Below are 15,369 nucleotides of genomic sequence, written 5' to 3' on the forward strand. Positions count from 1 at the left end.
CAAAATGGTCCGCAGTCTGGCAGATCTGTCGTACAGAGAGAGGCTGGAAAAGCTGGATTTGCCTTCCTTAAAAGAAAGGAGAAAGAGAGGAGACATGATTGCAGTGTTCAGGACCATGGTGGGAGTAGATAAAATTGACAAAGATGATCTGTTTTTATGGGATAAGAGAGTAACAAGAGGACACGGAATGACACTGAAGAAACCAAGCTGCTTGAAGGATATCAAGAAATATAGTTTTCCTTATAGATGTATAGACCTGTGGAATGGCCTGGACAAAGAGAACGTCCAGTCTAAAAACTTAAATGAGTTTAAAGCTAAATTTGACTTATTGAGAAACAGAGTGGTGGCAACCATCATCCACTCACTTGATGTAGTGCTGCCTACTTCTTCCTTAGCCTTTATCATTCTTTTTCTGTGCCTGCCCTCCTCTCTTCCTATATCTCCCATCTTTCCTGTCACTTCTTATTGCTCTTCTTTCTTTTACAGGTGGCTTTACATCGAGTGACAAGCCAAATGGTTTCCTGTAAGCCAAGAAACCATTTACAACACTGGGTGGTAACCATATAACCAACCCATATGCGCTCCCTACGTGTCAACAAGTGGGTTGGTGGAGGGTTAGTGTCTCTCCCCATAAAACCAATAACTCAAAGTCAAGTAGCCACTCCTTATGGGATTATGGTGTCTGGCAATAGATGGATAGATAGAGAAACAGAGATGGGACCCCACGTGAATAGCTCATTTCCTGTATATCAAAATTAGGTAAATACAATTAGGTAAATACACACACACACACACACACACACAAAGTCGCTGCTCCATGCTGATTGTGAGGAAATAACGCTAAAACAGCAGCAAAAAAGAGGCCTGCCCATTGTGATTACGTGAAATGAGTGCATGAGTGGTGGTCACGTCTGAATTAGTGAAAAAAAACCTGGAGGATTTGGTCAAATGAAAGTACAACACAGTGGCGGTTTAAATTTTCACATGTACCATATGCAGCATGGCAGAAGAAAATTATCCATTGTTTACTGCCAATGAAAGTGAATTCGTGGGATTCTCCAATGAAGACTAAAGCAACGGCAGTGTTAAACTGAACCAAACACAAGCAGCAGGTGTGGAGATAATAGCCAAGAGGTATGCCCAAGAAATACAACAGGTATGGGCAGTATATGGAGTGGATGGCAAGTTGTTGAATGCTGTGAAGAGTATGTACGATGGTGCGAAGGCTGCAGTGCGTGTGGATGGTGAACTAAGTGAATTTTTCACTTTGAAAGTTGGGTTGAAACAGGGATGTGTCATGTCTCCATGGTTGTTCAATCTGTACATGGATGGGGTAATAAATGAGGTACAAGGTAGGGTAGTGGATGTTGAAGTGGCCCTGGTGAGAGAGGATAGTGTTTGGAAACTCCCTGTACTGTTGTTTGCAGATGATACTGTGTTGTTGAGTGAAGACGAAGGAGAGCTGCAAGGCTTGGTGGATGAGTTTGGGAGAGTGTGTAAGAAACGGAATCTAAAGGTGAATGTAGGGAAGAGTAAAGTGATGGTCTTTGAGAGAGGTGAAGTCAGTGAATGTACAGCGAGGTTGGATGGTGAGGAATTGGAAAATGTGAGTACGTTTAAGTACTTGGGTAGTGTGATGAGTAAGGATGGAGGTTTGGAGGGTGAAGTGCTTGAAAGGGTACAGCAGGGAAGAAAGGTTGTTGGTTCTTTGAAAGCAGTGATAAGAAACAGGGAAGTGAGCATGGAAGTGAAAAAGTTACTACATCACAGTATTGTGATACCAACTCTAACGTACGGAAGTGAAGCTTGGACGTTGTTGGAAGGACACAAGTCAAGAGTGAGAGCAGTGGAAATGAGATATTTACGAGGAGCCTGTGGAGTCAAATGGAGAGACAGGCTGACGAATGAGGATATAAAGAAGCGTTGTGGTGTTGATGTGGATGTGATAGGAAGCGTTATGAAGAACACACTGAGGTGGTTTGGCCATGTGGAGAGGATGGAGGGTGAAAGACTGACAAAGAGAGTGTATGTGAGTGAGGTGGAGGGAGGAAGAGGGAGGGGGAGGCTGAGGATGAGATGGAAGGATGGGGTGGAGAGGTATATGAGAGAGGGGGATGTGAGTTGGGAGCAGGGCAGTGAAATGGCGGGGGACAGGGCGACTTGGAGGCGATTTGTTTGTGGCCACCCCAAACGGGATTGATGCGTCTGGCAATAGACAGACAGACAGATGGGCAGTAATTTGAGAATTATATGAATGGACCTCAGAACACATAAGGGAGATTCAGGTATTAAAAGGGAAGTTAGAGAGTGTCTGCTCAAGTAGTGATGAACAAGAGAAAGAAGTAACAAAGTTAAAAGTAAGCAATGAATCAGCCACAAATGAAATTAAACAGCTCGAGGGAAAATAAGAGGCCGGAAGAGGAAAGGAACAGTACGAGTTAAAAACAAAGGTGCATGACGAGCACATCAGGGAAATTAAGGAAGAGAACAAATGGTGAAAGATAATTCAAGAGGGAGGAAAAATAAATCTAAAGAAGATTTTAGAAAGCAGAGAAAGGAAAACCTGGAAAAGGTGGAGAAGGAAGTCGTTAAGGTACTAAAAAGTAGAGAATCACTAGTCAGGGATGTAGCTGATACGAAAAAATGTGATAATTTCAGGACTGAAAGAAAAACCTATGTCAATGAGATCAGAAAGGTAAAAAGAATACATGAGAAGGGCTAAAGAGATAATATCAATAGTTCTGGAGGGTGACAAGGAAGCTCAAAAAGATACTGGAGTGGTGTTTGGGCTGAGAAGATATAAGGAGTGAGGGATGCAGCCAACAGAAGTTAAGTTTTGGCCACAGGTCATGGTAAATGAGATCATTAATATGACATGGAAACTAGCCAACAAGGAGGGGTTCAAGAATGTGTGGATAAGCAGAGATGCAAATGAGGAAGAAAGAGCTAAAATAAAGGAGCTAGTCAAGGAAGCTAAGAAAAAAATGGCCAGAGAACGAAGGAAAAGAAGACAGAGTTCTATTGGAGAATTATGGATCAAAAATTGAGAAAATGGTACCGGGAGAGAAGAAGGGAGAGGGATGAAATAAAAAACAACGTAAAAAGACTGAATGTGACATACGCTAACACAGATGGTTAAACCTCGGCAAGGCTGGAAATCAATGATTTCTTGAGGGTAAATGAGCTAGATATTACGTGCTTTGTGGAGAACAAGAGGGCATATTGATATTCGAGTGGGAGATGGTACTTAGGGGCAACCCCCCAAATTCACAGCCCCTGCTTTTACACTGATTTTTCCCCCAGGAAAAATGTTTTCAGCAATCCGAGTCTGCAGAAAGCATGGGGGAACATAAATGGCACTTCGTGGCATCGGTTATTTCCTGTGCTCAACCAGCCACGCGCTATTTCATGAGGAGGCCACACCCATACATACCCCACACCCGGGCCTGTGCTGCTCTCTCCCTCTCTCTCTGACCTGCGCTTGCACCTCAAACATCTCCATTACACTCTCACAAGGTAACTGTACTGATTAACTTTAAACTTGCTTTATTGCCCTACCCTAGTGCTCCCATTTGTGCAAAGGCTTCAACTGCAATGCTGTGCTATACTGCACGGCAAAGTACGGCCCTATTTTATGAAATTTAATGCACGTACATGTGCTAACCTGTGCTACCACATGTGTGCCATACTGGGGCCATAGCCTAGGGTCAATATTGATTTGTGCCATAGCCTAGTTCTCCCACGTGTGCTAATGTTACAACTGCAGTGCTGTGGTAAACAGGAGCGCAGTAAGGCCCTATTTTGTTATTTTTTTGTGATAACTGTGTGATTGTTATCCCACAGGTGTACCCAGCACAGGCCCTTAACAACCTGCCTCTTCTAGCAGTGATGGCACCACCCCAAAGAGCCATAAGAAAAAGTTAAGCCTAGAAGACAGGGCGATTTTTTTTTTTTTTTTTTTTGTCTGACTCTGGTCATAGGCTTCACAGCCTGCGTTCAAGGCCCAGTAGTCCTCCTACATACCGCACACCTCTACATGTCACCACTTCGGCACTAACACCCACCGTCCATATTGAATACATGCTAGGACTGTCTTATACAGGACTGGTGTACTGGTATTAGCGGGGGTACTTTTACGATATATCGGCGGATCTTCTGGTAGATCAATAAAGTCTGATATTTATGAAATTCAAATCCTTAAACCATTCCCTGCTCCAGCGGGATTTGAACCCCGGTCCTTGCTAGATAAACATGCGGAGGGCATGACATATGTGGCTGTTGGAAACTCTTTAATGTAAATGTGGGCACGGTATGCACCATTAAGAAAAACGAGAAAAAGATTAGGGAGGCGGGCCTGCGCCTCCATCAGCTAAATGCGTGACATATTGCCAGGGATACAGTACTATCTAAGATGGAGAATGCTCTCTATCTTTGGACAGTGGGCCAAAACAGAAAATCCAATCCCACTGACAGCAACACCATCAGGGATATGGCCAAGGCCTTTTAAACAAGGACAGCTGCTGAGAGGGCCGAGCAGGCTGTTCGGGCCGAGCAGGATGCCCCTAGCACCAGCCCTACCTCTTCTGGTGCGAGCGAGGGGTGGTTCAACCAATTCCGCAAGTGGTTCTCCCTGCACAGTTGGAAAAGGAATGATGAAAAAATTGATATTGGCTATGATCCGCCCCAGGTTGGAACATGCAGCATTGGTGTGGTCCCCACATAAAATAAAGGTATAAACAAGATCGAGAGAATACAAAGAGGAATAACCAAGAAATAACCAAGATGGTCCCTAGTCTGGCAGATTTATCATACAAGGAAAGACAAGAAAAGCTGGGTCTGCCTTCCTGAGAAGAAAGACGAGAGAGGGGCAATATGATTTCAGTGTTCAGGGCAATGATTGCAGTAAACAAAATTGACAGAGAAGACCTGTTTGTATGGGATAGGGGAGCAATGAGAGGACATGGAAAGAAATTGAAAAAGGAAAGATGCTTGAATGATATCAAGAAATACAGTTTTCCATAAAGATGCACTGACCTGTGGAATTGCCTGAACAAAGAGATCGTCCAGTCCAAAAACTTAAATGAGTTTCAAGCAAAGTCTGACTGGCTGACCCACGAGCGTAGCTCATTTCCTGTATATCATAAGTAGGTAAATTCACACACACACACACAATCATACAGCAGTAAAACGAGTTTAAAATTCTAGGGAATAAAGTGGAAAAAGTCTGTACACGCAGCGACGAACATGAAAGAGAAGTTACGGAATTAAAAGTGAGAAACGAATCTGCCTCTAATGAAATAAAACATCTTAAGAGGGAGAATAAGAGGTTGAAAGAAGACAGGGACAGGATGAAAAGCAAACTAGATGAGACTGACTCCAAATCAAGAATACAGGACGAGCACAATAAAGAAATCAAGGAGCAACACAAGGGGTGGAAAAAAATTCAGGAAGAATGAAAAGTAAATTTGAAACAGATTACAGAACAACAAAGCAAGGAAAAGGTAGAGAGGAAAGTGGTTAGTGTACTGAGAAGTAGAGAATCTTTAGTTAGGGATGTTGCAGATAAGAAAAAATGTGTAATAATTTCAGGAGTTATAGAAAAACGTATGACAATAGGATCACAAAGAGAGAGAGAAGAACTGAGTAAAGTTAAAGAAATAATATCAGAAGTCATGGAGGAAAACAATGAAGCTCAAGAAGAGATTGAAGAGGTGTTTACGTTAGGAAAGTATGAGGAAGGAGGGGCAAGGCCACTGAAGGTAAAGTTTAGGTCCCAGACAACAGTAAACAAAAATATCAGTAGAACATGGAAATTATCAGACAAGAAAAGGTTCAAAAATATTTGGATAAGGAGAGATGCAAATGAGAAGAGCTAAAATAAAGGAGTTAGTAAAGGAAGCAAAGGTAAGAAACGAACAGAGAACGGAGGAAGAGAAGACAGTGTTTTATTGGAGAGTCATGGATCAGAAATTAAGGAAGAGGTACCGACGGAGAGAAGGCGAAATGAGGGTATAAAAACATCAAAAATAATGTGATGAAGAAAGGAATTTTGAGAAAGGTATAATAGGCAAATGTAAGGATGAACCCAAACTGTTTTATAGATTTGTTAATGGCAAATTCAAACAAAAGGAAGGAATCGCCAAACTGAAAGTACAAGGAGAGGTCTATAAAGATTCAGCAATGCAAGCAGAAATAATGAACAAATGTTTCCAATCAGTTTTCAATAATGAAAAGGAGTTTATGGAAGGAGAGGGTGTGACTAGAAATGTAGTAATAAGATATAAAAGTGGACATACAGGAAGTGTATAAATTACTGGAAACTCAAGATGTAAGGAAAGCCCCAGGACCTGATGGAATCTCTAACTGGGTATTGAAGGAATGCAGAGAACAACTGGCGGATAAGATTCACAGTTTAATTGTGTGTTCTCTGGAAGAGGGGAAAGTGCCTCAAGAGTGGAAGAGGGCAAATGTGGTACCAATTTATAAGAGAGGAAACAAGGAAGACACCCCTGAATTATAGACCAGTGTCCCTACCCTGCATGGTCGCAAAATTGTGCAACAGAAGTCTGAATGATAGATGGGTAAAATATCTGGAAGAGATGAATATTATGGCTGATAGTCAGTTTGGATTCAGAAGTGGAAGGTCATGTGTTTCCAACTTGATGAGTTTTTACTCAAGAGCGATTGATGTGCTTCAGGAGAGATATGGTTGGGTGGATTGTGTGTATTTAGATTTGGAGAAGGCCTTCGACAAGGTACCCCATAAGAGACTAATCTGGAAACTAAAGCATATAGGAAGACTGAAGGGGAACCTCCTGGAATGGATGAGAGACTTTTTGAGGGACAGACAAATGAGGACATTAATAAAGGATAGGATGTCTTGATGGACGAAAGTAACAAGAGGAGTCCCACAGGGCTCAGTGTTGGTGCCAGTAATGTTCTTGATTTACATAAATGATATGGCAGATGGAGTGAACAGTTATGCAAGTCTGTTTGCTGATGCAAAGATCTTGAGGAAGGTAGAGGTTGACGAGGACTGTAAAATGCTGCAGGAGGATCTGGATAGGATACATGAATGGAGCCCAATGTGGGAAATGAAATTCAATGCAAAGAAATGTAAAATACTGGAAGTGGGTAAAAGTACCAAGAGGCCATCACTGAATTATTTGATGGGTAATGAACCAATTACAAAAGCGAGAGAAGAGAAAGATTTGGGAATGCTGGTCCAGGACAGTTTGTGACCTGAAAAACACACTAACAAGACAGTTAGTGAGATGTATAAACTCCTCACTAATATAAGAGTAGCTTTTCATTATATGAATGAGGAGATGATGAAAAAATAGATAGTGGCCATGATTTGCCCCAGGTTAAAATACGCAGCAGTAGTGTGGTCTCCACACAAAAAGAAAGATATAAACAAGATTGAGAGAATACAAAGAACAGCAACCAAAATGGTCCATGGTCTGGCAGATCTGTTGTACAGAGAGAGGCTGGAAAAGCTGGATTTGTCTTCCTTAGAAGAAAGAAGAGAGAGAGGCGACATGTTCGCAGTGTTCAGGACCATGATGGGAGTAGATAAAATTGACAAAGATCTGTTTTTATGGGATAAGAGAGTAACAAGAGGACACGGAATGAAACTGAAGAAGCCAAGCTGCATGAACGATATCAAGAAATATAGTTTTCCTTACTGATGTACAAACCTGTGGAATAGCCTGGACAAAGAGACTGTCCAGTCTAAAAACTTAAAGGAGTTTAACCCCTTATGGGCGGGCAACTTGTCAAATATACGACTGTGTAGGGCGGCATATTTTCGGAAAAAATAATGTATCAATGAATAAGCCTAAACATGCACCAATCGATGAAAATGGATGAAAATGATGGCATGAGATGTTACATGCAAGGTAATATGTCTCTGCTGGCTGTGGGAGGAGGAGGGGAGGAGTGCGGGCAGGCAGATTATCACCAGGCACGCCTGGGGTGAGGCTAGCAAACTATTTACTCATTTGCTTGTTCTTCACCACTGAACACTATATTTATCATTTATGCATTCTTTACACTATTCATTGTCTTCAAAATCTTATGTATGTGTTTTCTATTATACTTGAACACTTATAACAATAAAACCTACGTATGTACTGTATATACTGTACTATTTTACTTGAACAATTATAACACCACAACCTCTATATGTATATTCTATTTTACTTGTTTCAAGGCCTGGGAGAGTAGAGGGCAGGACAGTAGGTGACATAGATGCCTTATCATCCAATTTCACCATTAAATTAGGACTGAAAATGGCTGGACGTTACGTAATGTCGCCCGCCTCCTCACACACGGACGTTATGTAACGTCATCCGCCTGTTAGGGGTTAAAGCTAAATTTGACTTACTGAGAAACAGAGACAGGACCCCACGAGCATAGCTCATTTCCTGTATATCACAATTAGGTAAATACAAAGGCTAATATTAACCCTTTAACCGCGGGCATTGTTTTGCCCCGACTGGCCTCTCCCGCGGGGGTTCCAGCCAAAATGTAAACAAACTTTAAACTTTTATAACTCTGCACAGAATAAATCTAGAGCGAAAAATAAGGTAGCATTAGAAAGTACTAACCTTCGGGTTTGCAATGATGTAGGTTTCATGATTTCGTTGACTATCACTGGATGGGCAGTGCCATTAGAATTGAGCGATCTAAAATCACTATTTTTCGCTCACACACCATTACCAAATGCCAACCTCATTCTGATAATAATACTATAAACATATATGAACATTGCACATACGATAAACACCCACTCTGTGTTCACTGAGGCAGGTAAAAGGCACTGTATTTGCCCGCACTTCACTGCCACATCAGCGGTGTTGTAATCACTATTTTTCGCTCACACACCATTACCAAATGCCAACCTCATTCTGATAATAATACTATAAACATATATGAACACTGCACATATGATAAACACCCACTCTGTGTTCACTGAGGCAGGTAAAAGGCACTGTAATTGCCCGCACTTCACTGCCACATCAGCGGTGTTGTAATCACTATTTTTCGCTCACACACCATTACCAAATGCCAACCTCATTCTGATAATAATACTATAAACATATATGAACACTGCACATATGATAAACACCCACTCTGTGTTCAATGAGGCAGGTAAAAGGCACTGTAATTGCCCGCACTTCACTGCCACATCAGCGGTGTTGTCACTCACACAGCTGGACAGATACTGATGTGTGTTTGGTCAGGGGTGGGATAGGGGGCCCGGGGGGTGGGAGGAGGGAGGTGGGGGTCAGCTGGAATGAAAGAACTTAATAGCTACTCTCCCTTGAAACAATTGGCGCACGGAAAAAACGCGCGGTATTCAAAATGTTCACAAACATTCGAGAATGACACCCGCGGTTTGGTCCAGTTTTTGCAATGTCATTCTGGGATGACACCCGCGGTTAAAGGGTTAATCATCACCATCTCCTGTGACGATAATTACAATAACAAAGATATCCAATGAACACGATCTGCAAAGCAAGGGAGAGTTTTATGACGTAAGAGCATATTGGGAGAGCTTAACTGCTGTTTACAAAGTAAAGTTTCAATGCACACAAAGAATTATAACCCTAAACTTAACCCATGGATTGCAAGCCACAGCTCAGGCTGGGTATCGTGACACCGCGAGCCACAGCTCAGGCTGTGCATCATCGTAAACAACACGACCCCGACGCAAACTCATGCATGGTGCTATGCAAAGATGGAGAGAGAGAGAGAGATCTTTTTTTCTTTTCACCACATGATGCCCTGGATGTTTATCTTCAAGTTTATAATAAAAATAAATAAATAAAAAATAAAAAAAAATCCTTCATTTTTTGTGCACCAGGGGGTGGGATAAAAAAAGATACCGGTAATTCCGCAATCCATGGGGGGGGAAAAAAAAAAAAAGACCTGTTATGTACAGTAACTGCTTCAGTGTTCCATATCAACATGATCTGTTATTCCATGAAATAATACAAATATCTAAGGAAAAAACTACAGCTTATCTATCTTCACAATATGATATCACAATACTGTACATATTTTTTCTATATTACATTGCATATTCAAAGAACATAAGCATCTGAATGGGCTGACCTACAATACAAACCTTACAGTAACATTCCCAACCCTGGCCTACGAAGGCTTTGGGTAGTGTCAGGGTGTAGTGGTGGTAAATCCTGGTTGAGGCTCTAACTAATTCACAACATCCGTAAGTAATTCTCAGCATCTACCTCCATTCAAAGCCCACAACAATGAAAGGGTTAAACAATACACCACACTACATGTAACTGACAGGAATATCACTTTCAGGCACTAATACCAAAGGAAATTTTAACAGCCAACACATATGGAGTATGAACAAGCATGCAATGGAGTATTTAGAGAAAGCTTTAATGTATGTATGGTCTATTCAAATACATTTATCTTTCATACTTCTAAATCAATATATATGTATATAAATTAATTTGGTTGGGATCCTATACATTCAAACAAATGGGATTATACATGCATTGCCAAGGCTCATTAAAAAAAATTTTCAACCAAAAGCCAATACTGTATATAAATGAAATACATAACCATGTATAATTAAGCCACTACCCAAAGTAACACTGTTCAACCTAAAAGACTGCTAACTTTAATGAAAATTCAAGCATGTTTTCTTTTAGTACATACTATCCTGAACACTGTAACATTTACAACAGATAACAAGCAGTTTCTGAAAGCATACACAAAATTACAAAACAGACACCAATGTCACAGAACAGGGACACACACACACACACACACACACACACACACACACACACACACACACACACACACACACACACACACTCTCTCTCTCTCTCAACCAAACACACAACTTCTAGCACAGAAGATTAGGTATGGAGGTCAGAGGAAAGTGGTCAGCAGTCCTATGGCATCTGAAAAACAGTTTACTGGGAAGTGGGGGAAATAAGGATTGGCGGTCCCTAACAAAGTAGTGATGGGGAGAACGTTCAGACACTGACTGGTCTCTGATGATACGTGGCCGAGTCTCAAGCCAGGATATATCTCAGGATGGGTACGAGACACACCCGCTACCCCCAACTGCCCACTTGTTATACTCTTCTTACTTTAACTTGGCCTAAAATTGCCATATCTCCATCTTCAATGCTAAGCTGTAACAAGAGATCAACGATGCAGTATGATGCTCATCATGAAGACGTGCTATGGAATGCATGTTGAGCCATAGCATTGTCTTTTCTGCCATTTTGTTGCTTGAAATAAGCTGCAAAAGGATTAAATTTTGGGCCAAGTTAAGGTATTAAAAAAATTTACAGTTTCCATTTACAGTATGTGAATTCATATGGTCCTTCTTATCTACTAACAAAATTTTGAAAACTACAAACAGCATGGAAGCCGATGGGTTTTAGTTAGAAATTTCAGAATTCTGAAAACTACAAAAAGCAAGGAACTCAATGGGCTTTTGTTTTTTAGTTGAGTATGACGCTTTCTGGGGCAAGGTGGGGTAAGGCGGGGTGAAGGGTTAACTGCACAACACGACAATGGGGCACCAGGCAGACAAACGGTACCATGGGAGGGGCAGGTAGAATAATATGGCTTCCCGATTTACCTTCTCGTTTTCCTGGATTGAGCATGGAAGAGGTAAGAAGACCATTAGTGTTTCCAGGGAGCGACAAGAGGCAAGGATGAAAGGCCAAGGGTCAAAAGATCACAGGCGTGGGGACACAAAGAAAACGGTGAGTGAAATGTATAAAACCCGTCACTTGAGCCATGCACTGCCGAAATACAAGCTGCCGCGTTCCCTAACAGGAGGTGGAGGAAGGCAGCACATGCTCACTTTAGCTCTCGCTGCTATTTCCTGCACAATTCAGCATCGAAGAAATACTGTTGGAAATTTAATGAATGTGTGATATTCTTGCATAAAAATTAAAGGACGAGTGATATTTGGGCATTTACAAGGCAATGGCTAAGAACAAACAGCCTTACTGTGGTAAAGTACAGTATGTATCTTCGTTATGCCTTCTTTATTTCATTCTTGCTACTACCAGATGATTTTATTCAACTCAGGCAAGAACTCTAATGGTGGAGGGGTTAATGAATGCTATATTTAACCCCTCCAATTTGAAAAGTCATTTCTATATGGGTAAGCCATGTAAATTCATCTGAGGGCAGTTAGAATGAAGCAGACATAATTGCTTTCTTCCTCTTCAATCAAATGACATTTCATTTTATTCCTGCTAATTCCAGACAATTTTATTCAGCTTTGGAGACACTTTTCAAGCTGGAGGGGTTAGATCTAGCATTCACTTATCCCCTCACTAAACAAGGCTTTTCCTTAGCTAAAGAAAATTATTTGGAAGTCACAAGAATAGATGATTAAAAGAAGTCACTGAATTACTGAGGTGGCTAAAAAAAGACCGCCAGAAATCACACATTCATACACAACTAATGCTTACATCATTTTAAAGGCTGGCAGGACTACAGCTGAGCTTCAGTGTATTAGGGAAGTCTAAGGGATATGATATTCTTTTTTCATATTCACACCCAGATACTCTACAGTGCCTTGAGTGGTGCTCTTGATTAATTTTGGGTGATATTATTGAGTTTCAATATATATGTGAAATCTTCCATAAACAAAGACCATGGTGAATCCAATATGAATCCAAACTCTGCGCACTAAGACAGGCTTCTGGGGGTTAATTCTTTGCATATATTGTGAGTAACGCACATCAATGTTATTTCACACATTATTACAGCAGTGAAGGTGAGGCATGTAGTGTATCAACACGGTGTATGGGGTGCAAATTAGTAACTTGGAAACAGTATATGGAAATACTCTTTAGTACAGGTGATTATATGCCACACACTTAAAAACGTAGCCTCAATGAATAAAAAAACAAACAAAAAATAGTTAATAATATGAAATAAAGGTGTTGCAGGCTGCACATAAGAAGTGTCATGAGGCAATTATGTGCAAGTCGCTTTTTAAAGCTTTTAATAAGTTTTTTTTTTGGGGGGGAGGGGGAGGGAGTGGGGGTGCTTGGGCATATAGTTTACCTTTTCATCGTCTGCCTCCTGCTGAAAAAATGTCAGAGAAACAATTAGATAAGAGTTGAGACACAGGGCAGGGGTGAAAGGAGTTGGAGGCCCCCGTGGAATGTTGGCGGCACCACACGCGCAGAGAAACCCATGGCAACCGACCCAGGCAGGAGGACAACCAAAACAAACGCCAGGATAATGCAAGGGAAGTAAACAAATAACATGGTAAAGCAGGGAATTAAACAAGTAACATGATGAAACAGGAAGTATTAAAAGAAACTGCTGAGGCAGAAAATTACCAAAATGAAGCAGGGTATTAAACAACTAACATGATGAAGCAAGGAATTAAATAGTAAACATGATAAGGCAGGGTTTTAAACAAGAAACATGATGAAACAGGGAATTACACAAGTTAACATGAGGTAGCTGGGAATTAAATAAGTAACATGAAGTAGCAGGGAATTAAACAAGTAAAAATGATGAGGCAGGATACTAAGACGACTGACTTAGTATGAAATTATCAAGAAAAACGGACTTGAACAAGTAACAACATAATCCATGGTATTAAAAAGAAACTAATGGGGCAGGAAATGATCCCATATAAAGCAAGGGGTACTGAAAGAAACTTATAAAGAAAGAAATTATCACAATAAAGCAGGGTTTTGAAAGAGACTGAATTGGCAGGAAATAATCAAATATAAATCAAAATCAAACTCATATGGCAAAAAATGTTCAAAAACCCAGGACTGAAAAATAAATAATGTTATTTAAACACCAATGACACAACTCTACTACTCTAAGTAAATAAACACAATTATCATAAATGAGCACAGAGAAAAATACAAACTAATGGTTGAATGAGTAAACATATAAAAATAAGTAATGGATCAAAGAATAAAAAATAAAAAAGCTTGGGAGAAAAAAAAAAAAAAACTGATTAAACAGAAAACAAATGTCACACAGCAAGAGAATCATTTCAACACGATGATATTTTTTCTTTTTTTTAGCTCATTCTTGCAACCTCTAGATAATTTTACTCAAGTCAGGAGAGACCATTGATGCTGAAGAAATTAAGGAAGGCTATGACTAATCCCTCTAGCTCTAAAAGACTCTCCTAAGCTGAATAGAATTGTCTAGGGATAGCAATAATATATACAAAATAAATAATTGCGATGAAGGGATATAAATGCAAGAGTAAGTTGGTGGTGTAGAAAACAAACAAACAAACAAACAAACAAACATCAACCACAATGAAAACAAAACATTGTAATAAAGCCAGAAATCAAAACAATGATAAAGTAGGCAATTAAAACAGTGATATGGTGAGAAAAAATCAACCACAGATAAAGAAAGAAATCAACACAAAAAGTGATGGGAAAAGGAATTAATTTAAAAGATAAAAGCGAGGAAGCAAAACAAACACTGGTCAGACAGAATCAAAACAGTGATACAGAAGGGAATTAGAACATATACTGCTATAGCAGAGAATCAGAACAAATGGTGATAAAGCAGGGAATCAAAACAAATGGTGATAAAGGAAGGAATCAAAACAAATGGTGATAAAGGAAGGAATTAACCTCGTCACACGATATTTCAATCCAGCCACCACTAGTCAATTTTGCTCAGCATAAGGAGGACCTCAAGTAGTGAATGTGTTAACGAAGAGTATACGAGGAGCTTCACAGAGTAATGCCGTATGGCCTAAAACCAAAACTGAGAAAATGGAGGACAATGTATTCTGGACACATGGTGCCTTTAAGTTTCTCCTTGAAGCACTGATGTTGCACTGTGGAGGAACTCTGGATGGAGGGGGGGGAAAAAAAAAATTCAGTCTCTCACCACCATTTAATCAGGTTGTTGATTATGGCTCCTCTGGTCTTCCTTCATGAATAGCCTCATGTCAAACCTCTCGGGTACAGAAAGTCTGTCCTACGCTGAGTAAAATTATCTAGAGGTGGCAAAAATTAACCAAATAAAGACCCCGTCATCCTACAGAAAATAAAACAAAGTTATAGCAGAGGATCAGTAATAGTCACTCATAAAACAAACTAAACAAGCATACTAATACAGCAAACAGGTAATAACAAACATTTAAAAAATATGCATTAAAAAAGTCTCTATAAATCATGGCAAGAGTAAAAGAATAATGCATGTTGATTAGGGGAAGAATACAGGCCAAAATAAAAATCAATATATAAATTAGGCCAAGCGTAAAATCAAAATACAGTATAAAGTACACTATATATTAATTTGGGAATGCAAATAAAATAACTACAAACTGATGCACCATAACTA

General features: G+C 40.2%; 1 protein-coding gene across 1 annotated transcript in view; it reads right to left on the reverse strand.

Annotated features, from left to right (window-relative positions):
* sei (potassium voltage-gated channel seizure) overlaps positions 1–15,369 on the reverse strand; it is a 362,440-nt gene that overhangs the window by 221,452 nt on the left and 125,619 nt on the right. Inside the window, exon 6 of the mRNA XM_080285287.1 lies at positions 13,093–13,113. Within this exon, the coding sequence (XP_080141413.1) occupies positions 13,093–13,113 (21 nt within the window). The remainder of the gene's footprint in view (positions 1–13,092; positions 13,114–15,369) is intronic.

The sequence above is a fragment of the Coenobita brevimanus genome, chromosome 105 (genome assembly GCF_032717465.1).
Source record: "Coenobita brevimanus isolate Jiangsu-jjx chromosome 105, ASM3271746v2, whole genome shotgun sequence".
NCBI lineage: Eukaryota > Metazoa > Arthropoda > Malacostraca > Decapoda > Coenobitidae > Coenobita > Coenobita brevimanus.